This window comes from Cervus elaphus, chromosome 7 (assembly GCF_910594005.1).
Source record: "Cervus elaphus chromosome 7, mCerEla1.1, whole genome shotgun sequence".
NCBI lineage: Eukaryota > Metazoa > Chordata > Mammalia > Artiodactyla > Cervidae > Cervus > Cervus elaphus.
Window position 1 is genome coordinate 45,204,564 of NC_057821.1, and position 27,730 is coordinate 45,232,293.

General features: G+C 45.5%; 1 protein-coding gene across 1 annotated transcript in view; it reads left to right on the forward strand.

Annotated features, from left to right (window-relative positions):
- The window catches only part of NEDD9 (neural precursor cell expressed, developmentally down-regulated 9), a 187,086-nt gene that overhangs the window by 64,426 nt on the left and 94,930 nt on the right, over positions 1–27,730 (forward strand). Inside the window, exon 2 of the mRNA XM_043908549.1 lies at positions 2,339–2,528. Coding sequence (XP_043764484.1) covers positions 2,517–2,528 — 12 coding nt within the window. The 5' untranslated portion in view covers positions 2,339–2,516. The remainder of the gene's footprint in view (positions 1–2,338; positions 2,529–27,730) is intronic.

The window sequence follows — 27,730 nt, forward strand, 5'->3', positions numbered from 1 at the left end:
CACGTGGTCATTACTGCCTGCTGGAGGGACAAACGCTGCCAGATGTGCCCACCAACGAGCTGTAAGCTGACAGGCTCCTCAGCTGACCTTCCTGCTCTGAGGTGGTCCTGACTGGCCCCAGCTGGGCAATCCAGCGACTTGCACCCAGCCGCAAGGGGCAGGGCGTGCCCTCGGGACACACATACCCCTATGAAAGGATGAGAGGTCAGCACCAGCTGGCGTATTGATTCAACCCCTACGTCAGTTTTCTAATCTCAATGTCATTTTTAAATGCTGTATGGGTCAATTCTGTTTATTGGGATTTTTATTACTGTGACTCTTCCGAGGCCACAGATCTTCTCTTAATGTACATCTACTGATATTTTTAGCAGTCAACTCAGAACTCCAAGTTACTAGAATCAATGAATTTCACATCTGTAATGCCGAGTGGAAAAAACCAACATAAATACATACTGTGTGATATGTCCTGCCTCTAAAGGAAAAGAAAGTTGTGTTAGGAAAGGCACTGGATGGCTTCTGGGGTCCTGGCAGTGTTCTATATCTTGACCCGGGTGCGGTGACATTTATGATAATTTATTAAGCTCTACATTATTTTATACAGCTTTCCGCACATGTCATATTTCACAATAAAGAATTAATGGAATCTCTCTATATACATTCTATCCATGGTGCTACAGTTTATGGGATCCCCACAGACCGATCAGCTCTGAGTGGCTGCCTTTAAGCTCAGACACCTCGGGCAGTTGAAATGCCTCCAGGGCCGAAGACCTCGGTGAGAAGTGGACCCTCTCATGACTGGTTCTCTCCACTGTCCAGACTGAGATCCTTGAGCAGCAAGGATGAGTGCAGGCAGAGCCCGTGAGTTATGGGCCTGGGTCCTCCTGCCTGGCCACTGCGAGTGCCCCAGAGGGAAGTCTTCTTGCTCTTAACCGAGATTACAAATATCATGTTTATCAAACAAACTACAGGATGACGTTCCCATCCTAAGAGAAGGGAGAGGCAGCCAGCTCCCTATCACCCTCCAGTTGGAAAGCACTTCTAGGAAGACTTCTCTGCCTCAAGGCAGCTGATAGGTTCGTTACACAGTTCACCAAGCTTCTACAATGTCTTAGACACAATCCTTATTTTTCTGTTCCACAGTTTAAAACATAGTTTTGATTTTTCATTCTTGACGTGAAAAACACTTTCCTTTTACAAAGATTCAGATTCCTGATTCTCAAAAAGACTTCCAAATGCCCCACATGGTTTAAGTATCAAGAGTTTTTCTAAAAATATATATTTCAACTACGGCCCATAAAGATACACACATACCTCATCCCAAAACTGAACCTTATGGCTAAGAGATGATGAACGGGAAGTAAAAAACTGGCCAGTACTAACCAATCAAAAGCCCAGGCAAATTTTTTTTTTTTTTTGCAAAAAATCAAATCCTGGGCTTTGTATCTGAGCTGTTTAAAAGGTCCATCGCCAAAGTACCAGTTTTCCTCATTTTGGAGAAACAAGAAAAGCATATGGCTCCAGGGACCTTCACAAGCTGATGCCAAAAAGTGGAGCCAGGCACATTTAGTGGCTTCAAGATCATCAAAGGAACAGCATGTTGGATTAGTTTAAAGGGGAATGGGGGCGTCACAGGTGGCTCAGTGGTGAAGAATCCGCCTGCCAAGCAGAAGACGCAGGTTCAAACCCTGGGTCGGGAAGATCCCCTGAAGGAAATGGCAGCCCTGTCCGGTATTCTTGCCTGGAGAATCCCGTGGACAGAGGAGCCTGGCAGGCCACAGTCCATGGGGTCGTGAAGGGTCGGACACGACTGAGTGGCTGAGCAGCAGCAAGTGAGGCAGTGAGGTTAGGGGAGAAAAACAAAGGCGATCAATGACAGATAAAGTTGCAGATTACAGACAATGAAGGGTCCCTCATTTCTGCCATTTTACCCCAGTAAGAAACGCCTGGCTAACATCTACCCATTGCATAAGACTCCAGCCAAAGTTTACCTTTTCCCTCCTTGGTGCGCTCACCAGACCCACGTTGTATCCTGCCAGAATTGCTGGAACATTTTATAGGACCAGATTGTTTCGTTTGCCCTCCTAGACTGTGAGCTCTTTGAGAACAGGACCGTATTTTATGCATCTTTAAGGTTTCAGCGAATGCATAATAAAAACTCCATAAATATTACCCTTGACTACATGAATGAATGATGTATTTCATTAATGAGACTACTCCATTAGCGAAACTATGGATTCTATTAACAAGATTTCCATCTCCTGTGATGCCACCCTTAAATGATGAGAAGCACCTTGGCCTCTGCCAGAGTTTACCCACTCTTTCTAACTTCTCTTTTCAGGCCCAGGAAGCTGTGAGCTCCCTAATGTCATACACTGGCATGAGAACACCGTGTGTTCTTTAAGTAGAGCTATGAAAACGAAGAACCCGATCAGCCAACTAAAACACTGGGATCGTCCTTTTCAAGACCCAGAGCTCCAGCATTCTTTGGCTTAAGAGACAGAGAGGCACCTGGGAAAATGTGGGCAAGGGTGAGTACTGTTGAAAAAACCACGCATTATGTGTGGGCCAACTCAGATGAATGTGTTTGAAACAGTAATAGAAATGGTCCATCCCCACCCAGGATTGCAACTAACACTTGAAATTGAAAGGTTGATGTTAGGCCCCCAGATTTTGCTCTTTTGGGTGAATCTTTTTACATGGATGTGCTGATGCCGACAGAAAATCCCCTTCCATTCAGAAATCTCAGGGGAAGAATCTTCTGGGGCAGAGGTAGAATATTCACCTCGTGTAGTAATACCCAAGCAAGTCTGGAGGTTGCACTTCTGAACTGATCAGAAGCTGATCACCTAGGTCATTGGTCCCCAACCGTTTTGGCACCAGGCACCGGTTTCATGGAAAACAATTTTTCCACGGACCAGGGGTGGGGGATGGGGATGCTCTCAGGATGATTCAAGCACATTACATTTATTGTGCACTTTATTTCTATTATCATTAAATCAGCTCCACCTCAGATCATCAGGCATTAGATCCTGAAGGTTGGGGACCCCTGACCTAGGTTACCAATTAGCCAGTCCTCTGGTGTCTCCTCTCTCTGTCTGCCAGTCGTCTCTAAACCAATCCTTTTCCACTCAGCCGTTCCATAAGAAAACATGTTGGCCTAGGGTGGAGGTTAGGGTTAAAAGAATCCATCCTCCTATTGAACCAAGGCTTGCTAAGGTTTTATGGAAACTAAGAAGAAAAAGTGACATGTAATTGCAACTATTAATTGACTTCTGGTGGAAGCAGGCAGCATGCTCTTGCGTGATGCCCTTGCAGGCAGACCTGGATTTAAGCCTCACTCCACTAACCTGAGACTTTTGAATCTGTTTTCAAGTTTATAAAATGGTGATAGGAGGACTGTCTTGAGAGGATGAAATGAGAATGTGTACATAGAGTAACTTGTGCTCAATGGAAAAAAAGTTAATTCCTTTATGGGTTGGGATCAGTAATCTGTTGTCTCTGTCACATGAGAACTAATCATCATCACCACAAATAAGAAATCTCCAGGCAGCAGTGGGAGTCCATATACAGGTAAAGGGCTGTCGATGAAGCAAAATGACAAATACATTCTTAAAATATTTTAAGTAATAAAAGGATTTTTTTTATTCAACCAGCTAGGTTGTCATATCACTGCCCTGTTTGAAAGCTAAAAGTCTATTAAAAGTCTCCTCTAGTCCAAAGGTTCTATGACAAAAATCTGTGACAGAACTGGACACTTGGAGGCCTCCACCCAAGTATGAATTTTACTGGAGCAAATTACGTTTGTGATTCCTCAAGTCATTAAATGTGAATTAATTTCTTAAATGAAGAGTGAAATAAAAATCACCTCCTCTCATTTTTTTCTACCTACTCAGCCAGTTTTCCTAAAGTGAGACAAAAGCAGAGGAAGGAAAGAGGAGAGAAAGAGAGAAAAAAAGAAAGAAAAGGAGGAAGAAAAGGAGGAGGGAACAAGGGGAGACCGTCCTCTCTAAAGCAAGGTGTATTTCATTTCATTTCAGTCCCTGCAGTGAGTATTAGCTCTGGGGTATTTCAAATACAGGTTGCTTCTCAATTCTTGGTACCTTCAACTTGAAAACCAGACACTCCGACCACCTGGAATCCTCAATTTTCTTTAGAACTATCTCCATTCAGAGTCCACGGGTTCTTTGAGATCATTAATTTCATCACTTGGGAGTGATTGTTATTCTCATCTTTGAAATTTATTTAAAATATTCCATACAGACACACACACTTACATGACAGTAGACTACATAGGGTGTAAATATTTGGCGATTCTCAGTGTCACCTATTAAAAAGGAGCGTTTATTCCTGGTTGTCAGGGCCTCCTAAGGATATATTCCTGCTGCTCTTCGGGGAGAAGGGGAGACAGTGTGCTGGCTACACAAACGGCCGTGAAGTCAGACTGCCCGATTTGAATCCCAGCCCTGCCACTGATGAGCAGTAGGACTTTGAACAAGCTATTTAACCTCTCTTTGCCTCAGTGTATTCATCTATAAAATGGGGGTGAGAATAGTATCTGCCTCAAGGGGTTCTCTTGACGACTATGTATGTAAAGTGCTTAGAATTGCGTTTGGCAAGCCCTCCAGTCAGACCTGGCAAGAGTGTGGGGGCCGCTTCCCCAGTGGCGCTAGTGGTAAAGAACCCACCTGCCAACGCAGGAAACGCAAGAGACACGGCTTCGATCCCTGAGCTGGGAGATCACCTGGAGTAGGAACTGGCAACCCACTCCAGTCTTCTTGCCTGGAGAGTCCCCGTGGATAGAGGAGCCTGGCGGGCTCCGGTCCACAGGGTGGCAGAGGGTCGGACAGGACTGAGCTACTGAGCACACCCACCAACCAGTGAGACCTGGGGTCCTGCAGCACAGACGGAATAAAGTCTGTGCAGCTAAACTAAACCACTGGAGGGGAAGACGGGAGGAGCAGAGCCTAAGGAAAGCTGGAGAGGCGACAGACCTTTGGGAGTCAGGCTTACGCTGCCGTAGCTGATCTCCTGAGACCCCTCAGGCTGCGGTTTTTCTGGCTCCAAGAGCGACAGTGAAGACCCCATGAGCCTGTGGCCCAAAACAGGTTGTTTGGGGAGACCTGTGCGAAATCCATAGACACTCTTAAAAGGAAGCACTTCCCAAAGAGCTCAGCAAACACCGGCAGGCCCTGAAGCAGCCCTGCAAATATCAGCGTGAGGAGAAAGAGGAGGGGCTTCCCTGGGGGGCCGGTGGCTAAGACTCTGCTCCCAGCGCAGGAGGCCTGGGTTCTACCCCCGGTCAGGGAACCAGATCCTGCCTGCCGCAACGAAGACCCGGCGTTTTCAAATAAATCAATATATATTTACTAAAACAAACAAAAAAAGAAAGTGGAGAACGCAGCTCCCGCCTGGAGGGCCAGCTGAGGGCCGCAGAGGCCAGCGAGCAGCCTTCTTCTGCATCCAGCTGGAGTCAGTGTGTGTGTGGGGGGCAGCTGGTCAAGCCCCCAGACCCGCTTGACACCCTCCCCTAGTCTCTTGATGTCAGCCACAGTAGGGTATTTACGGCACAGAAATCGGTAGAAACTGCTTCGTGTTGTTCTGTGTTTAGTAAGCTGGGAGTTAAACATTCCCCAACACACTGCTGGGGGAGAGTCAAAGGCTGGCTCGGAAAAAAACTGAAAGAAAAAAACCCTTTAAACTGCAAAGCTTTTTCTCTGGCGTCCCTGACTCTTCCCCTTTGTGTGAAGGCAGGAAGCTGGCAGTTGGACATGGTTTGTTAGGGTTTCTCTAAAGAAGAAAGCCAGACTGAATCTTTGCTTCACAGAGGCCAGAAAAGCGTTGACTGACAGAACTTGAAAATGGTGTCCTTTTTTCCCATTAAATATAAGTTCACTCCGGGTCCAAACTAGTTGTCAGACGGTGGATTTATAGGCTTGTGATAAATGTCCTAAAAAGGAAAATACGTTGAAGTGGGGGTAGTTCACATACTCCTTTTTCACCTCTTTAAAAATATGATTATTTTGACATATTTTAGAGAATATGAAAGCTGTCTACTGGGGATTATTACCTTACCTCCTCCCATCTAAAAAGACAATTTAAGTTGTTCAGATTTCTGAGTTGTTCCTTGAGAGTAAAGATGACAGAAGGGGGAAAGAAATGAAGTACCTCGAAATCTGCCTTTATTAGTCCGCAGGGGCTGCAGTCCTCCAGCCCGGGTGACTTCTCAGAAACGTATGTTCTCGTGGTTCTGGAGGCAGGAAGTCCAAGTTCAAGCCGTCAGCAGGTTTGGTTTCTCCTGAGGCCTCTCTGCTTGGCTTGTAGGTGGCCATCTTTTCCCTGAGTCCTACGTGGTCTCCTCTCTCTGCGTGCCTGTGTTCTCATCTCTTCTTACAAGGACACCAGTCCGACTGGAGTAGCATCCGCTCTGATGACCTCATTGACCCTTCATCACATCTTCAAAGACCTTATCTCCAGGCCAAGGCGCATTCTGAGATGTGGGGAGCTGGGACCTCAACGTATGAATTTGGAAAGGCGCACGAGCCCATAACCCTGACTAAACACAAGCACCATGTATCCACAGGGAAAATTTGGTTTAACAGCCTCGTGGGTCGAGTCCCCAGGGGAGCAAACTCTGGAAAGATGGAGAACGGCATGCAGGGGGTGATGGGGAGCCGTCTCAGGAACATGTACGAGCAGTGAAGGCAGCAGGATTTAGGCGGAGAGAGAGCTGGACCGCAGCGCAGTCACAGTAAAGGCCCCGATTAAGCGCACAGACCCTCTGCGGTGGCCCTTCCGAGTGTCCAAACCTGAAGCCAATGGGTAGACCAGCCTCAGGGAGCGGACTGCCCCAGGGAGGAGGCATGACCTCCCTGAGACCCGCCTGAGACGTTGTCTTCAATGGAGGACGATCTCAGGGGGACTCCATCAGGACCTGCCAGCGGCCGAGTCTCCAGGCGCTGACAGGGTGATGGCTTGGTCTCAAGCGGGGCCCCCGGTCAGCGCTCTGCAGTGTTCTCAGCGACACACGTGAATGGACGCCCCCTAAGTGGATGGAAGGATTCACCGTCATCTTCTTAAGAAGTTTCTCATCACAGCTTTCAGGAGGCTAAAAGGTGACAAATTCTGAACTCTGAAACATGGAACCCAATTCTGCACACATAGAGAAAGCCCAGCAGGATGGTGATGGAGTAGTTCAGTGGGGAAATAGATGGTATTTCCATCTATTTCATCTATTACTCATCTAATAGATGAATACCTCAGAGATGCTCTCTCTGGAGCCAAAAAGATAGGATTCAAATCTCTACCCTACTCTTTACTAACATTTCTTACCCCCTCTCCACCTCCGATTTCTCCTCTGCAAAGTGAGGAGAATAATGCCAACTCACGTTAGACTGTTGAAAGATTTAAATTAAAAACATGTACTTAGAGCATCTAGAGCTATGTTTTCCGCAAAGAAGCCCTCCAAAAAGAATTAGCTGCCTTCCCCTTCTGTCAGCAAATGGAAAAGAGACAACTGATCTCCTAACTTGAAGGAGGACGTGTCTCAGATTCTGGGGTGATCTAAAGATGTCTAGGGACATTTCTTTCCGCTGTCCTTCACTGTCACCAGCTCTGTCACTGTGGAAATACACCTCCCATCACAAAGACCTCACCCCCTTGCATAAATACCAAGTCTATTCCAAAACTAAAACATGCATAAATTATGTCAATGTACAATCAAACCAACTCTCCATTTCAATATGTAGTTTTATTGAGGTGTAAATCACTACTACGGGGCAATTTAGTGCAGACAGAGATTGTATTGGGGGATGCAGATCCCCCTGAGCTTGTCTGGAAAATGGGAAGAGTATTCCAGCATGAAGTGTCCCGCATGGCTAAGAGTTGCTGCACCTGCAAAGAAATATATCTGGACAGAGGTTGATCTTTCTCATCTAAATCAAGTCAGGTTGAGCTCCCCTGGGTGGGAACAATGAGAGCTGACTATTCGATTGTGGATCACAAAGCCCCGAAGAAGTGACACTGTCAAAGAGACATCTGACCTAGGTCCAGAAAGTGACCCCTGAGCTTGGACCAGCTTTCTCTTCCCTCTCTGTCGTTCCCCTTGATTTGACATGGAGCCACGTGCTTTCCCAGCGTCTTCTGGCTTTCTTTTCCCACCGAGAGGCCTCATTTATTCTAAAGTATGAAGCTTTGGGGGTTTGTTGAAAATGGTACTTTCACTCAGTAAAATTAAGTCAGGATGAAAACACTTTCCTGTGGGAATCTGTTCTGGAAAAGGATTAAACTAAAAACATGGAAAGAGCAGCTCTTCCCCCCGAAATGATCAGTAGCCACCTAGACCTAATCACTTTCCACATGACCAAAAAAAAAAAAAAAATTCTAGAAGCAGCACAACAAAACCATCACAACCACTGAGAAGTCAGAGGTGACTCTATACTCACCATCTCCCCACAAACACCACGAGTGCGGCAACCAGCGAGCTTTTCATCCTTAGGCCTATTCTGAGCTCTCTTATTGATGGAGGTTTCTGTTATAATTTTCCCACAATTGTCCTATATTCTCTTTTTAAAAGTATTTCTCCAGGTTTGACCAGAGCCCTGTAACACTCACAGAGTCACAATTACACCATAAAGAATCACATATATGCAGCCCTGTAAGTATTACCCACAGACCCCTCTGACTTTTCACCATCTCTTTGAGAGAAGCATCTTTGAGAAAGACATCCAAGTAAACAGCAGACTTACATCCAGCTTGCTTCCTTCCTCTGTTCAAATCTCTTTCTGTCTCTGGTCTGTACTTGCCATTTATTCAGTTCAGTTCTGTTTCTCTGTTGTGTCCGACTCTTTGCGAACCCATGGACTGCAACACGCCAGGCTTCCTTGTCCATCACCAACTCCCAGAGCCTGCTGAAATTCATGTCCATCGAGTTGGTGATGCCATCTAACCATCTCATCCTCTGTCATCCCCTTCTCCTCCTGCCTTCCAGCATCAGGGTCTTTTCCAATGAGTCAGTTGTTCACATCAGGTGGCCAAAGTATTTGAGCTTCAGCTTCAGCATCAGCATCAGTCTTTCCAGTGAATATTCAGGACTGATTTCCTTTAGGATAGACTGGTTGGATCTCCTTGCAGTCCGAGGAACTCTCAAGAGTCTTCTCCAACACCACAGTTCAAAAGCATCAATTCTTCAGTGCTCAGGCTTCTTTATGGTCCAACTCTCGCATCCATACATGACTGCTGTTTATAAGATGCAGCATTTTTAGAGCTGGAAGAACATGCTAGTTAGCATAGTCCAGCCGTGAGCTGCAATAACAAGTAGATCCTGTAATCTTGGAAGTTAGCATAGTACAGTTCAGTCCTCACTCCTGTGAGAGTCCACAGCTCTCTTGGGCAGCTGTCCTCAGGAATCTGGGCTTTCCATCATGTGGCCCCACCATCCCAGGGTCCTTCCCTTCCAGCAGTATGGCTAAGAAGAGAGAGAGGGTGGGGGACCTTCTAGGGAGCAGGCCAGGAACGTGGAGTAAATCACTTGCACCAGCAGGCTACTGGCTGAGAACTAAGAATGGCGAAGATGACAACAGTGTTTGCCTCAGAGAGTCCTCAAATGGCCCTTGCTTTCCACCCCTTCAAGTTTTTTGTTACTTGTTTTTTTTTTTTTTTCCCAGTTAAGGCAACAGAGACCGAAAGAGCGTAAGTTACACACAGCTCATCACACAGCTAATCAGCAGCAGTTCAGTTCAGTCTGGCCAAGAGGCTCCTGCCCATTCCTGTTGCTTCCAATTAGTGTATAAAAGGGCTCATAAAAATCTCAAGACGCAGTTGGAGTATTGTTTCTAGAACTTTCTATCCAGGACTCCAGGGCAAGAAGGACTGTGACCACTCCTGCTCTGAACCCACAATTCCGCATAGTTCTCAGCCTGGGAGCTGGACAGATGAGTGTTTCAGGGAGCAAGAGCCAGTAGCGAACCCTAATTACAGGAAATGCCGCTTGGCTCCCAAGGGATATGAAATTACTTTGCGGAAAGTCAAGAAAAATAGAAACGGAATACCCTGTAATGCTTTATTCAGAGGCCAAAGTCACCTATTAGGGCTTATGTTTTGTGCTCGATTCTACCAAGAGAGCTTAAACGGTGGAGACAGAGTTTATACAGAGAGTCAGCCCCATTCCCAACCATCACACTGTCCTGCGAACAAGACGTCTGGACGTCCTCCTCACAGTTGAAATCAAATGTGAGAAAAAAACAGAGGTTTCCCAAAAATACCTGATAAAGACTGAGGAAGTGGGCCAGGGAAGGCTGGTCTCCTTGTCAGGTTCTGAAAGTTGCCTGGAGAAATCTTGGCCACATCTCTGACTATCTCCATCAATGTCCACTGAACATTCAGTTATGTATCTATTTTTTTAAACTCTGACTTGATCATCATGAAGGTTCTATATCTGGATTTTTTTGCCTGAATTTTAACTTTCTCATCTGGAGATATGATGTTGAATAAAGGCTGCACATTAGTTCTCTTAGGTTTAAGAATCTTTGTCAAGCTAGTTAATATTCTGAAGTCTCCCCTCTACCACCATAACAACAAGGAAAAAGAAATAAAAATAATAACTGCCGCTTGGCTGGAAATTAAGGTGCTGATCTAATCTAAACATTGTCACATAAAATCAAGCAACATAATAATAGATTTAGATATATAGCAGTGCCAAATTATATTTTTAGCCAAAGGACAATCACATTTTCATGTTTGCAGATCAGATATTGAAAATAGTACAGAATTTAATTACATGTGCCTTTATTCTGCAGTCTTGCTACCTCATTCTCTTCTTTCCATGCTCACTGCACCCCTTCTTTCTTCTTTTCTTTTTTTAGCTGCACCGCACAGGCATAGGAGATCTTAGTTCCCTGACCAGGGATCAAACCCTCGCCCCCTGCAGTGGGAACAGAGAGCTCGGAGTCTTACCCACCAGGAAAATCCCTCCCCTTCTTCAAAAAAATTTTTTTCTTTCAAGTTGGGGAAATATAGTGACATCTTATTAAGACAGCAAGATGGATGGATTCATTGAACTCAAGTTGGGGAAATATAGTGACATCTTATTAAGACAGCAAGATGAATGGATTCATTGAACTCAAGTTAATCTGTGGCAAAGCTTGAACTCAAAACAAGGATCAATATGGGAAGTAGGAGAGATGGAGGCTGGCTGGTTAAGAGTCTTTAGAGAAGTTGGGAATAAGGTTGCTTTCAGAGTGAAACTAGTAAAACGCATAGATCAAATGCATACAAAATGGCAAAAGCAGAATGGATATAAGTAGCCCACTGTGGAAGTAAGCCAAATAGAAGTATATGGGAGCGTCACAGACTTCAGCTCCACAGATCTAGGGATACAGTAACAAGGAGGGTGTATACTTGATTTTAAGTTCATGGGTAGAAAACTGAGTGGTTGTTTGGATGAAGGCTGTGTAAACAGGAGCTGGGTAGCCTAGGAAGCAGTTAAAAGAGTCAGAGGGTCACAGAAGCCCTCTGGATGGCAGAGCCCATTAACATGAAACCATCTAGGGAAGACACACTCTAGGCAGTGTTGGACATGGCACTATGGCCCTCTTGATGAGACCATCCCTACTGTGGGCAAAAGTGCCTCAAACCATTGTCAGTAACATTTATGACTCTTTGAACACCATGCAACCTTGTCATAATTTGGCTCCTCATGTAGCAAGCCTCCTGGCAGAGCTGTCTCACACCTTTCTGGTCTACTTGCCAGTTGTATTTACTTTAAACTACTCTAACTATATCTGATGCTGTGAGCCGGCTCCACCTTGAGCATGCCAACAAAGTCAGTTTTATGAAGCTAACAGACCTTAGACCGTGGTATATACTTCGAGGTAAACATCGCTTTATGGGGTGCACCTGGGCAGGAAGTAATATTACTCAGCAACAGCTCAGGCTCATTCTATACTCTTCTCAAACTGCAGCTGACCAGCCTTATACAGTTTTGACTGAATCATATATATAAAGTCAAGATCAAGATGTTTTAATAATATGACTGCCTTTTGTGATCTGACAAAACAATTACCGTATTATAAGCCAGAAGCAGTACATAGAATGAAGGGACATAAAGAAACAAAAGCATTTTAACAGGCTGTGGGCTGATTTTCAATTACATCTGGACCCTACTATAGACAGTATCATCAAAGATACCACGGTCATTGACAAGTAATGTTTTCCAGGTTTTCTTCACACCTTATTCAATTGCAGTAATTGTTAGGTGGTAAATACAGTGACAGCTCATTATAAAATTCAGCTTCCAGAAGCTGAAAGGTTAAGTGGCACCTCTCACCTGCCAGGTGATGGGTTAGCATCTTAGCCCTGTCCCTTCTCCCTTCTGCTATACAGGTAGGTCCTTCTCCATCCTCCATCCCACAACCTTGGATTCTTGTACACTGAAGGCTTCAGTGTTCACACAATCCTTTTTAAGTGAAAATAAACTCAGAAGGCTCTACTACAGACCTCAGGAGTTTATAGGACAGTACATAAAGGACAGTCAACTCTGAATGCTCATTGGAAGGACTAATGCTGTAGCTGAAGCTCCAAGACTTTGGTCACCTGATGCGAAGAGCCGACTCGTTGGAAAAGACCCTGATGCTGGGAAAAACGTTGAAAGCAGGAGAGGGGGACGACAGAGGATGAGGTGGTCGGATGGCCTCACCGATTCAATGGACATGAGTTTGAACAAACTCTGGGGGATAGTGAAGGACAGGGAAGCCTGGTGTGCTGCAATCCATGGGGTCACAAAGAGTCAGACACAACTGAGTGACTGAACAACAATAAAGGGCAGAGACAGAGGGGATAAAGAATACAGCCTGAAAGCTTGAGGGTATTGTTTCTAGTCTCTAGGTGTACTTATATGTCTACATGTTTGTGTCTATCTGCCTGCCTCCTTGTGTGTCTAGGGAGAGGGTTTGTATACTCTGTGACTTCCTGCCAGCTTGTCACACACATACAAACCTATGTCCACAGACTTAACTACTTGGGTTTTTTTAAGCAGCTTTATTGAAGTGGAATACAATAAACTGCACATAAATTTTGATAGTGTTGACATACATGTACACCTGTAAAACCATTACTATGACCAAGATAATGAACATATCCATCACCTGCTCCCCAATTTTCTCTTGTTCCTTTAAAATCCCACCTTCTGCGCCTTTCTACACCTGTCCCAGGAAACCATTGATCTCCTTTCTGCCATTGCATTTGCAATTCCCAGAAATTAATATATCAATAAATGAAGCCTATACTACATACCCTCTTTCTGACTCCTTCTACTGAGAAAAATTAAAAGTCTTTGCATGGATAGACGTTCTCTTTTCTTTTGGTTAAATAAATACCTAGAAATGAATGAATAGGTCATATGGTAAGTCTAATGCCTAGCTTTCTAAGAGACTGACAAACTGGGTTCCAAAGTGGTTGTACCATTTTACATTCCCATCAACAGTATATGAGAATTCCATTTCCTCCATATGCTTGCTGACACTTGGTATGGTCAGATTTTTCTTTTAATTTTCAGTTCAGTTCAGTCTCTCAGTCGTGTCTGACTATTTGCGACCCCATGGACTGCAGCATGCCAGGCCTCCCTGTCCATCATCAACTCCTGGAGTCCACCCAAACTCATGTCCCTTGAGTCAGTGATGCCATCCAACCATCTCATCCTCTGTCATCCCCTTCTCCTCCCACCTTCAGTCTTTCCCAGCATCAGGGTCTTTTCAAATGAGTCAGCTCTTCGCATCAGGTGGCCAAAGTATTCGAGTTTCAGCTTCAACATTAGTCCTTCCAACGAATACGAAGGACTGATCTCCTTTAGGATGGACTGTTTGGATCTCCTTGCAGTCCAAGGGACTCTCAAAAGACTTCTTTAACACCACAGTTCAAAAGCATCAATTCTTTTGTGCTCAAATATTCCAACTCTCACATCCATACATGACTACTGGAAAAACCACAGCCTTGACAGTTTTCCAAAGACCAATGGACCTTTGTTGGCAAAGTAATGTCTCTGCTTTTTAATATGCTGTCTAGGTTGGTCATAACTTTTCTTCCAAGGAGTGTCTTTTAAATTTCATGGCTACAGTCACCATCTGCAGTGGTTTTGGAACCCCAGGAAATAAAGTCTGCCACTGTTTCCACTGTTTCCCCATCTATTTGCCATGAAGTGATGGGACCAGATGCCATGATCTTAGTTTTCTTAATGTTGAGCTTTGAGCCAACTTTTTCACTCTCCTCTTTCACTTTCTTCAAGAGGCTCTTTAGTTCTTCTTCACTTTCTGCCATAAGGGTGGTGTCATCTGCATATCTGGGGTTATTGATATTTTTCCCGGCAATCTTGATTCCAGCTTGTGCTTCTTCTTCTTCCAGCCCAGTGTTTCTTATGATGTACTCTGCTTTTAATTTTAGCCATTCAGACAGTTGTAATGGTATTTTACCATGGTTTTACTTAGCATTTCCCTAATAACTAATAATGCTGAACATCTGTTCATGTGTTTACTTATCATCTATAAGTCTTCTTCAATAAAATGTCCATTCATATAGTTTGTCAATTTTTAAGGTTTTCTTATTATCGAGTTTTGAGAGTTTCTTATCAATTCTGGATATGATTATTTTCTTGAATGAACATTTTCTTCCAGGCTCTGACTTGTCTTTTCATTCTGTTAACATTGTCTTTGGAAGAGCAGACTTTTTAAATTTTGATGAAATCATATTTATTAATTTGTTCTCTTATGGATTATGCTTTTGGTGTGATATCTAAGAAATCTTTACCTAGCCCAAGATCACAAGCAGTTATCTTACACTACCTTCCAGAAGTTTATGTTTTTGGTTTTACATTTTTCTCTGATCCATTTGGAGTTAATATTTATATGATAGAAGTTACGGATTGAAGTTCATTATTTTATATGGCTATCCAATTGTACCAGTACCATTTGTTGGAAAGACTGTGTTTTCCCATTCAATTTTTTTTGCACTTTTATAAAAAATCAGTTGTCTATATACGACTTTGTTCCATTAATCTATTTGTCTACCTTTAAGCCAAAACCCACTGTCTTGATTAGTGTAGCTTATAAGTTTTATTTATAGTCAAGTAGCATTAGTTCTTCAACTTTGCTCCTCTTTTATCATTTTTTCACTTTTAAACTACTGTTTGTTTTATTTTATTTTTGCTGTTCTAGGTACTTTGTACTTCTGTATGAAGTTTATAATCAGTTTTTCAATTTCTAAAAAAAAAAAAAAAACACTGCTCTTTTGATTGATATGATGCTGAATGTATAAATCAATTTAAGGAGAATTGACATCTTACCACTATTGAATGTTTTGATCCATGAACACATTATATGTCTCCTCTTCTTTAGGTCTTCTTTAATTTTCTCAGCAATGTTTTATAGTTTTCAGTGTTTAGAGAACTGTATTGTGATTTCTCAATCACAAACCATAAGGGAGTTAGTCTTGACCAATTTCTTCAAGGCTAATCTCTTAAAGGCACTCACTAGAGGCTTAAGCCCCTGTGTCATTTTACAGCAATTCAAGACAGGAACTATAAAGAGGAGGTGATAGTATCTATTTCCTAGAGTTGTGATCATTAAATGAGAGAGCACAACTATGCCGTTTAATATAGCACAGCCTGGAGGTCGAACTGCCTGTGTTCAAATCCCAGTTTGACCACTTACAGCTGAGTGGTCCTCTAGAATTCAGTTTTCTAATTAGCAAAATGCAGAAAATACTAGCTCCTTCCTTATAAGTGTTCTCACGAGGGTCAAGTGAACTTGTTAAACACTTAAAACTATGTGATCTCGTCACGTAATAAGCCACAAATAAATGTTGACAATGGATGTTGATTTTATCATAAATAAACAGCATCTGGAACATAGTAAGCACTCAATAAAGGGTGGATTTTATTATTAGCTGATCCAACTTAAACTAGGCTACTTGGTTAACACCTTCGGGTATGTTTCTCACATGATTTGAATGTCTCAGACTGAACTGAATTTTCTGGAAGGAGGTTTGGTCTTTAAAGACCCGACCCGAATCCTGAACGCAGACTCCCCATCCTGCAATTTGGATGTTGCATTTCATTTTCTCTCATCGCCTTTAAAGTCCTTAGAAAGCTGACTCCTTCATTAAAAGGCCTCTACTTGCTACAGGGTAAACAACAGTCCAGGCTACGTGCTAGATTGGTTTTGTGGTGTGATATGATATCTAAGTCCAGGAAGACTCTTTGCACCCCTTGTCACCCAGCAAGCACGCACGCACACACACACACACACACACACACACACACACACACGTCTCCCTCCTGGCTTGTTGACGCAAACTGCCCAATTGGAAACCCATTTCTGTGCTAGGTGACTTTGCTCCCTATAAAATCACAAATTACCTTTGAAGGAAATAATCATTAACTTATGCAGGTAGGTGCCAGTATAAAGTAATAGAAAGAGCCCTGGACCAAAAGAGTACAGGTTTGGGTCCGAATCCCAGCTGCCCTTTTTCCCTCTCTGTAACCTGAGATCCCATGTAATCTCCCCGCTATACAACAAAGGAATACTGGATCTGAGTCATTCATTCATTCATTCAGCAAATCGTACATGGCCAGGTATTGTTTAAAGTGCAGACAACACAGCAGCAAACGAAACAAAATCCCTGGTCCCACAGAGCTTATATTCAAGTCAGAGAGACAGATAATAAGCAAATAAACTCGTATGTAATCGATTATCAAGGAGTGGGGCTTTATAAGGATAAAAAATAAAGCAGGGTAAAGAGACGGAGAATGAAAAGAAATGCTCGTTTGGTAGAGGATTAAAGGAAGTTCTTTCTGAGATGGCTGGCAGTTCAATGGAGACCTGAAGAAAGTGAAAAGTGTTTGTTATAGAGAATACACTGGTGGTTACAAATGGCAGAGGGGAGTGGAGAGAGGCGAGACAGGAGCAGGGGACTCAGAGGCAAAAACTTCTAAAAAATAAATAAATATAAAGAAGCTAAAGGATAAAACAAATAAGCTAAAAGGATATCTTGTACAGCACAGGGAAGACAGCCCATATTTTGTATATGAGTATAATCTATAAAAATTATTGAATCACTATGTTGTACACCTGAAACCAATATAATATTGTAAATCAACTCTACTTCAATAAAAAAAAAATAGTGATATGACATGAGGCTTGTTGGTAGAACATTCCAGACATGGGGAGTGGTCAGTGCAAAGGTCATAAGGTAGACTTGTGCTTGAGGAAAATAAAACATGTTCAAGGAAAATACATGAGGCCCATATGGTTGCAGTAAAGAGATCACTGGAGAGGCTTCTAGAGACCAAACCCAGTGGGGCCCTGTAGGCCAGCACAGTGACTTTTGAGTGTACTCTAAGTGAGATGGGAAGCCATGGGGGGTTTGAGCAGGGAAATAACAAGATCTGACTTATTCTAGAAGAAATCCCTGAGGCTCATGTGCCGAGGGCTGGTGGTAGGGTGGCCAGAGAAGCAGGAAGAACCAGGAGCTGTTGCTGTGGTGCAGGACAGAGAGGTCCGTGGCTCAGACTAGCAGTGGGAAGGAGATAAGAAGTAAATGGAATCTCTGCCAAGCAAGTAGATGTGGGGTGTGGGTTCCGTGGGCTTCCCAGGTGGCTCAGTGGTGAAGAATCGGCCTGCCAGTGAAGGAGATGAGGGTTTGATCCCTAGGTCGGGAGCATCCCTGGAGGAGGAAATGGCAACCCACTCCAGTATTCATGCCTGGGAAATCCCATGGACCAACGAGTCTAGCGGGCTACAGTCCATGGGGTCGCAAAGGGACACAACTGAGCTACTGAGCACGCATGGGTTCCATGTTGTGGGATAAGGAAGGAGGAAAGGAAGACTGATATTTTGGCCTGTGTAAAAAGAGGATGCCATTGACTGAGATATAGAAGCCTGGAGAAGTTTGCAGGGGGGGGCACCCCAAGGATTCGTTTGGGACGTGTAAAGTTGGGGTGGTCAATCAGCTAGCCAAGGAGCAGGTCGAGCAGGCAGTTGCATACGCAGGAATGACCGACAGGGGGGCAGTCGGGGCTGGAGATTCACTTGTGGAGCCCTCAGTGCCTGCATGGTGATGAGATTTAGGGCCCTGACTGAGGGCACCCAGGTGGTGACTATCGCCAGAAAATAAAAGAGTCCCCACAAGAAGAGGAGAATCCCAGAAAGAGGGAAATGGGGTAGCCAGTGGGGCCAAGGAAAAACCTGGAGAGCACGTGAATGTGGAAGCCAGATTTTAAGATTTTCAAGGAGGGAGTGAACAAATGCAGCTTCGAGGCTTAGCATGGCATTTTTGATCCCTGCAGTTCATTACTGGGTTAAATGAGGTGCACACCAGACAGCAGCATATGAGGGCACTTTGGGCTCCTGGCCAAGCACCAGAAATGACATGGAGAAGTAGCTTAAACAAGAACATTTACCATGTCACACATGGTATAACTCTGGAGGAAGAGCAGCTCTAAGTTTGGTCAATTCATTGACTCAAAGATGGCATCAAGGACCAAGATCCCTTCATCTTTGAGCTCCACTTTCCTCCTGGTGGCAAGAAGGCTGCTGCAGCTCTGGACATCACGGCCCTCGCCGTGTCCAGAGGTGGGATAAAGGGAAGAGCCTTTACTTGTGGGTCTTTTTAAGAGTGAGGAAACTTTACTAGTAGCCCCTCTGAAGAACTCCCTTTCTGACTAATCCCGAATGCATCACACACACACACCTAAGCTCACCTTAGCAGGAAGAATGAAGTAAATCAGTACTCACACCTCAAGGCTGAGGAACAGCCCAGGGTCTCTTGAAGGCCATGGCCACTCCAAGGAGGGTGATAACAGCCAGGATTCTGTGAGAGAAAGAAGGGCTTGTTGGAGCAGTTCTTGATCCAACAATGACTGATACCATCTGCAACACTAGTGCTTGGCATTCTGAATATGCTCATTTTTCCTCCACAGCAATGACACAAATATAGACACTTACGAATAAATATGCATTATCTCTCAGCCAAGATAAAAGAGTTTTTCTCCTCAAAGTAGTGTTCAAGCAACTACGGAAACACTCACCTGTGCCTACCACAGCCTCCTAGATCTGGGGGTTAACAGAGGCCTCGAAGATCCATGTACCCTCAATATAAAGTCCCTGTTGGTGTATGGCAGAAACCATCACAATATTATAAAGCAATTATCCTGATGGCTCAGACGGTAAAGCGTTGTCCTGCAATGTGGGAGACCAAGGTTCGATCCCTGGATCGGGAAGATCCCCTGGAGAAGGAAATGGCAACCCACTCCAGTACACTTGCCTGGAAAAATCCCATGGACAGAGGAGCCTGGTAGGCTACAGTCCATGGGGTCGCAAAGAGTTGGACACAACTGAGCGACCTCACTTTAAATATATATGCATACATAAAGTCCCCACAACTTTGTGTCCTACACAAGGTCCCAGCAAGAAATATATGATATACCTGGATTATCCTACTTGAACAGGAACTCAGAGGATTTGATGCTCTGATCAGGGGCTGGGCAGAGCAAAACCACAGGTTGGTGCAGCCGCCGGGGCTGGTGCAGAGAGGCCCCCCCACCATCCGTGGGCCCCAGGAGGCCGAGCATGCTGAAGGGGGCACAGCCAGCCCTCGGTGACCCTGCAGGATGAGGGAACACAAGGAATCAACAGCCTGGCCTCACCTGCTCCTTCCCTCCAACTGAAAGCCAGAGGGCAAGGAAGCCCATCCCTGGAGTCCCTGCAGATGAGAGTCTGGGCCACAGAGAAAGGGGGAGAAGAGTAGAGATGTTTCTGGAAGAGCAAAGAGAAGATACCAGCCTACTCTGGAAGGGAAGACCAGGGCCTTCCTGGAAGCCAGCCAGAAGCCACTCATTTCACCTTGGGACACCTCTGACTGCTGGAAAGTTCCCCATCAGCCGGGGGAGGGGGTGTCCGTCAGCAGCAGGAGTCACTGCTCGTCCCCATGACGAGGCTTTCGATAGAGGACAGCAGCCTGCACCTCTCACAGCCAAGTCCTGGTGCAAAACTTGTCCAGACTGCAGTCCTTGACCCCCACGTCCAGTGGAAATTGAAATTTGGGGTCTACATATGTGGTTCTCAACCAGGGATGTTAGTCCCCGCCCCCCACCAGGCAATATCTGGAGACATTTTTCACTGTCACAGCCTGGAGGAAGAGATACCACTGGTATCTAGTGGGTAGAGGCCAGGGATGTTGGGAAACATCCTACAACGCACAGGACCGCCCCCCAGGACGATGTGGCCCGAAATGTCACCAGCACCCAGGATGAGACCTTCAGCAGGACCTGTCTGTGCAAGGCTGTCCCTGTAAGACAGTCTCCAGGAGCCACACCCCGAAGTCCCCCCAGGTACTGGGCTGGATCTGTATTTTCATGGTGAGCTAATAAAAAAAGAGCACCAGGGCCCTCTGAGAGCAAGGGGGTGCCGGGGGGTCAATAGTGGGAGTAGAGGTACAGGGGTGAGGCATGTGAAAGGAGAAGAGGGTCCTCCTTGCATGTGGAATGGCCATTGTCGAATCTCCCCTTGGTCAGTGGCCCTGCTTAGGAGCTCGGGGCGGACGGCGTGGGGAAGGGGGGAGAAGCGAGTAGTCAGGCCGCAGCAAGTGGACCAGAGCCAGCTGCTCAGCAGCGTGCAAACCATCACCACATCCCACATCAGTTTTGTGCAGGCAAGCATGTAAACAAGAAGACCAGCCACGAGAAACATAAGAAAGGAATAAACGTTGTTTGGTCTGCCGTCAGGAACAGACTGTTGGAATATTCCAACCCCAGTCCAAAAGGAACAACCAACAATAACAACTGGGAGACCGCATCCGACATTTAGACACACGAAGCCTGCATTTTCCTTGTGCCGACCATCTCTAGGAGGACCAGCCGCTGGCAGCATCCTCTGTTTTCACCAAGGCCAAACACCACGTTAGGACCAAAAAATGTAAAAATGTCAACCGTGACCATGAATCAAGAGCAGGTGAGCTAAGCTTCTGCTGAAGGTCAGCAAGTGTATTTTGATAAACGTTTGCTGTCAAATAGCAGTTCCTCCTTTATTTGGCATCTACACATCAATCCAAAATATTGTATTTTAAGCATATCTTCTAGATACTTTGTTTAGGAATAACTTCACTGACGTAATCTTTGGGGTTAAAAGTTTTCTGAAAGGTATAACTGTCCCTTTGCTTCATTAAACAAAGTATATGGACAATAATAACTCTATCTTTTAAAGTGACTCCGGACCATTATTAGAATGTAATAGCAAAAAAACAGTGTCTTCAGACCTAGGAGCAGTTTGCACTAAATGAACCCAGATCTCGCTTTATTTTTTTTGTTGTTGTTGTTGTTTTTTGTTTTTTTTTTTTTATTTCAACTACAGAGGGCAGGTCTTTATTCCCAATCCCGATCCCCCCTCCCACCTCCCTCTCCACCCGATTCCTCTGGGTCTTCCCAGTGCACCAGGCCGGAGCACTTGTCTCATGCATCCCACCTGGGCTGGTGATCTGTTTCACCATAGATAGTATACATGCTGTTCTTTTGAAATATCCCACCCTCACATTCTCCCACAAAGTTCAAAAGTCTGTTCTGTATTTCTGTGTCTCTTTTTCTGTTTTGCATATAGGGTTATCGTTATCACCTTTCTAAATTCCATATATATGAAGTCGCTTTATTTTTTATTTGTCATTGGTTCTTGCGCAAACTCTCCATGGCTCCTCTCCATCCCCCACTTGGACGGCTGCCAGTTGCTACCCCTTGTTTATATCACCAGGCCTGCCCACTCATAACCTCCCTGCCTTCCAGTAACTGCTGCTGTGGGTCAGGACAGTGGCTCTCAGATTTTGGTGGCATGCTGAAATCTCCTAGGAGCTTAAGAAATTATCCATGCCTGGGATCCATCTGCGGCATTGTAGAAGCATTCTGTCTAGGGCACAGCCTGGGCATAGGGATGGATTAAAACTCCCTAGATGATTCTCTCGTATGGCCAAGGCTGAGAACCACTGTGACGGGAAATTTGATAGCCTGTCATAATTAGGCATAAAACAAGAGTGAATTGAGATCTGAGAGATTTTCCTATGAGTAAGCTTTAGTATATGAATCTCTGGGGCATGTATTTTTAGAGGTCTTTGAGGCTCATGCGCTCATTTTTTTCAGCTGTGCTCCAAGCAAGTACTCAAGCTAGGGAAAGAGGTAGGATGAATCGGTGGTTAAGTACTCGGGAGCCTAGAGTTCAGATACCTGGGCCCAGACTTGACTCTGCCACTTACTGGGCGGCCTTGGGCAAACGACTTAGCCTTCCTGGGTCTTGGCTCGTGAATAAAGTTGGGAAGGCTGCAGTGGGTCAGCGCACACAGAGGACTGAGAATACAGCCTGGCACATAACACCACCCAGCAGAGTTAGTGTTTGCAGTTTGGGGTTTGGTCAAGGTGTTCAGCCGGAGGTGTGGGCAGGGCTAAGTGAGCAAAGCAGGGGTCTCGTGGCTCCCAGAGACTGGCAGCGGTGGGAAGGTGTTCCCAGTCTGGTCTGGAAGGGCAAGGGCAGCAGTGGAGATACCAGGATCCAGTGAAAGCTCAGGCTGGAGCGAGACATGGGGCAGCTGCCAGAGATGCAGAGCGGGGAGGGGGCACGGCAGAAACACTGAGGTCTCTCTCCCCTTCCAACCTCTGAACCCGCTGAGAAGCCAGCCAGCGGAGGGGAGGCAGCCCTCGCGCTCAGCCCCCCAGGGCTTGGAGCTGGGCAGAAAAGGGGGAAGGGGGAGCCTGAGGGGGTGGGGAGGCCAAGGGAGAAGAACCAGCACGTGTAGCTGTTATTCATGATTACATAAACTGCAGGTCGCTGGAGAAAGTCCCTGTGGCCCTGGCGTGGACTTAGCGTCAGCTGTAGAATCAGAAAGAGAATTGCCCCTCAAACCACTCTCATTCTGGAAGAAAGGTGCTAAGCCCCACAGACCTTTCACAGCAAACCAAGATGATTACGCATGGCTGTGAGCAAAAGAAAGAAAGTGAAGTCACTCAGTCGTGTCCGATTCTGGGCGGCCCCATGGACTGTAGCCTGCCAGACTCCTCCATCCATGGAATTTTCCAGGCGAGAGTCCTGGAGTGGGTTGCCATTTCCTTCTCCAGAGGATCTTCCTCACCCAGGGATCGAACCCAAGTCTCCCGCCATCTAGGCAGCCGCTTTACCATCTGAGCCACCAGGGAAGCCCTAAGCAAAAGTGAGCAAAAGTCCAGCTTTTTGTTGTTTTTTGTTTTGAATGTCCTCAACTCCTTGGGTCTTTCAGGGCTCAGCAAAATCTCCTTACCCCCGTGGACTGGTTCATGCTCCTGGCCGACTCCGTCTCTTACTCGCCTACCTGGGTCTCTCTCCCAGCCCCTGCCCCTGGGCTTCAGAGAGCAAGAGTTCCTGCCTTCCTTCCTCTGCTGATTGAAACCCGTTCCTGAGCCTGACCAGGCAGCATACTTTGGAATGTCTTCTTCCATCACTTCCCCACCCCCAGACACCACCTCTTTCTTCTTACCCGTGAATGCTGACCTTTCATCCAATAAAGACTTCAGTCTTCCCCATCGCCCACTTTCTACTTAAGCGGCCGTTCTGGGGTGTGTTTACATTTGACCTACAAGACCCCCCTTGGAGTCCCACCCCCTGGGAGTTCTGGGCTGCTTAAGCAGAAGCCCGCGTGTTTAAGGGGTGAGAGCGGGTGCTTGGGTGACAGTGGCTTTCCCTGCAGACATCCACGCAGTGTGACATTTCCTCTCCGCGTTTTGCCAGCGCCCCACATTGCAAATGAAAATGATTAACTTGTAGCTTCACGCTGGGGCGTGTCTGGCCCTTCTCATAGGATGCTGATACACGGGCTCGGTTGCACTGGAGACCCTGCCATGACCCTGTCCTCATTTCCCATCATCATCGAGGTTTTTTTTCCAGATCCTATAACTAGATATTCCTCAACTAGACTTAATGGAACTATTCATCCTCATTACTCCATTATGTTCATTTCAAATTCCTTTGGATTCATGCTTTCCATCACATACACGCTGCATGCACACACCATGCTATCATACTGCGTAGACCACTGTTTGGCTCCACTCCCCCTCGGGAGCCTGGCAGATGTTACTGCTCGGTTCTTCTGAGTAAAGAGAGAGAGAAGACAAAACCCTTCCTGTTCCTCTCTCAGAACGTACGTGCCCTAAAGCCAAAGTATCACAGCAGTGGTGCCAATGCCTCTAAAAGGAGCTTGAAGTTAAAAGATGCCTGGTGAGGTGTGAGTTGGCAGGATTTTGATCACTGATTTGGGGTAAGTGGGCTAGAAGTATTAGTAGCAGAAATAGCAGCGCTCATGGACACAGAGGTCCCGGGGGTTGAATAAATCCTTACCCTTAAGGAGCTTCCAGGGCTTCCCTGCTGGCTCAGCGGTAAAGAATCTGCCTGCAATGGAGGAGACACGGGTTCGATCCCTGAGTCAGGAAGATCCCCTGGGGAAAGGAATGGCAAACCCACTCCAGTGGTTTTCTTGCCTGAAAAATCCATGGACAGAGAAGCCTGGCAGGCCACAGTCCAAGGCGTTGCAGAGTCAGACATGATTTAGTGACTAAACAACAGGGAGCTTACATTTTAGATAAGGAGGGAGGACACAGCACACACACACACACACACACACTCCTGATAACGCAGGCCAGCATAGAATGAATGTCAATTAGTATGTAAACAATAATAACTGAATTGCATTTTAAAAGTCTATAATTTAGACATTTCCCTTAGTCAAGACTGGTTTTCTCTCCAGATAATTTCCATTTCATTGGTATTGGGTGTTGGTTTTTTTTTTATTATACTTCTTAATCCATCTCTGTGTTTATACACATAACTCTGATGGCCGAAAGATGTCTCCTATTTCCAAATCTAGTTCATTGATTAAAATTTTGAATTCATGTCACACCCACAAATATATTCAAGATGTATCCATCAGTATCTGAAGACTTGTCTTGAGGTGATGTCAAGATAAGAATGTGCTGTCAAGATAAGAAGTCGTTTCAGTCGTGTCTGACTCTGCGACCCCATGGAATATAGCCCGCCAGGCTACTCTGTCCCTGGGATTCTCCACGCAGGAATACTGGAGTGGGTTGCCATTTCTTTCTCCAGGGGATCTTCCCGAGATGATGTCAAGATAAGGACACTTTAAAGTGAAAGTTATTACGAAGGGAGGAAGCACATTCGGGTATGGAAGTGTCATTGGCCATTAGTGCAGGCAAATCCTCTCTTGGCCCCACTTGAGACAATGCTACTAAAGAAGGAACAGACTGGGACAAGGGGTCAGAGCCGTTGGATGCAGTTTTCTAATCAGACATGGGAGTCACATCCATGGGAGGTCAGATTGTCCAAGAGGGACGGTCGTTTTCCAGGGAACAACTCCATACTGAACTACGTGCTGAGAACTGCTGACAGGCACTCTACCGGTCACGGGTGTCGATCCTGCCTGAGTTGTAGCAACAAGCCCTAGAACCCTTCCCGCCTTGATAACGTTGATGTGAATGACGTCATACTGAGTCACTGACAGAATGGAATCTGCCAGCAGGAAAGGAGCCTCGGGTTGGCACCCAGCGGGGACCATGTCACGGGCAGTCCAAGTGAGCAGACAGAGATGAGTGTGCACGCCTCAGCCTGGGGGCCTCTGTGTGACGCGTGGCACAGTGCAGCCTGCCCTTGCTTTAATTATTCAACCTTTGGTGTGCTGGGCTTCCCTCATAGCTCCGTTGGTAAAGAATCTGCCTGCAATGCAGGAGACCCAGGTTAGCTCCCTGGGTCAGGAAGATCCCCTGGAGAAGGAAATGGCAACCCACTCCAGTACTCTCGCCTGGAGAATCCCACGGACAGAGGAGCCTGGAGGGCTACAGTCCATGGGGTCACAAAGAATTTGATACAGCTGTGTGATTAACTTTCACTTTTGGTGTACTTATTTTATAGAAAGTAAATGAAAGGAGAATTATTCACTTACAACTTTTTCATTTCACCAGAGTCTTAAATAACACCTCTGCACTAGTAATTACCATAATTTTTTTTTAAATTTCAACTTCATATATACACTTTTGACATTCACTACTGACATATGTACACTATTGATGGTACGTATAAAATAGATAACTCACGAGAACCTACTGTATAGCTCAGGGAATCCTACTCAGTTGTTTGTGGTGAGCTAAATGGGAAGGAAATCCAAAAAAGAGGGGATATATGTAACCAGAGAGATGGTGCACTTTGCTGTCTAAAGAAACGAACACAACATTACAAAGCAACTAAATTCTGATAAAAAATTTTTAAATAAATAAAAATAAATAAAATTTTAACATCAATACCTGTTTTCAAGAGTATAGCTATTATAAAATACACTCATGTAAGGAAAGGTAAATAGGTACTCATATGGCTGTTTGATTTACATGATCATCTCGGACACCCCTTTCAACCAAACGTCACCTTGTCAAGAAACCACATCCTTGACTGAGTTAAATTAGGCAACAGTTAAGCAACAGGACTATCTTTCCATACCCCAGCACAAGGCCAATCGTCCTTTTGATGATCTGTTAATAACGAAGACTGGAAAACAAAGGGCCCTGTTTGGCTGATCCATTCATTCCCCAGGCCCCACGGCTGGGAGTCAGCCTGCTGGCTTGGACAGACCAACAACTTCAGGGTCAAGAGAGAAGCGATTAAGCAAACCGGGAGGGGAGAGAAATGAAAATCAAGCAGACAGTTATGAAGACCAGACAAGACGCATAACAATCCAATATCTGTGTGGATAAACGGTGTTCTCCTTTGCATGCTGCAGAATATGAAATGAAGCGGGAACAGGGTGAGGCTAGAAAGAAAGAAATAGTGCTTCCAACTGCAGCTCCCAAGCATAGCTTTTCTCTCCTTCACTTGGAGAACCCTCCCCAAGGCCTCTTTCCTGGGGCTCTTACACCTAGATCACACATCTCGAGGGTCTGTGGGAGCCAAGGCCAGTGCAAGGAGGAGGCAAAGATCCAGCCTGGGGTTGGGAGGAAGGAATGAAACATACCTTCGGCCACTGGTGAAAAACGGAATTTCCCCAGTTCACAACCTCGAAGTAAATTCATCAGACGATGGTGTTCTCGTTTTTCACCTTGTGCTCACACATCCTTGTTGTTGATGTTCGGTCTTCTAGTCTTATCCGACTCTTTGCGACCCCATGGACTGCAACACGCCAGGCCTCCCTGTCCCTCACCATCCCCCAAAGTTTGCCCAAGTTCACGTCCATTGCGTCAGTGATGCCATCCAGCCATTTCATCCTTCGACACCCTCTTTTCCTTCTGCCCTCAATCTTCCCCAGCATCAGGGACTTCTCCAGTGAATCGGCCGTTCAAATCAGGTGGCCAAAATACTGGAGCCTCCGCTTGGTCCCACATCCTACCTTAATTTAAATCATTGCAGGGACTTTCCTGGTGGTCCCCTGGTTAAGACTTCGTGCTTCCAATGCAGGGGGCTCGGGTTTGATTCCTGGTGGGGCAACTAAGATCCCACATGGTGTACAGTGCATCCAACAAAAATAAACACAAAGCATCACAAACTATGGAGACACATCTAGGTCAACCTGCATTCAACTGTAGCAAGAAATCTGAAAAGTAGGAGGTGGTCATTTTGTTTCATTTATTGAAAAAACAATCACAGCTCTGGGAAGTGCTGAATGTTAAAAGGTCCTGTCGTATCAT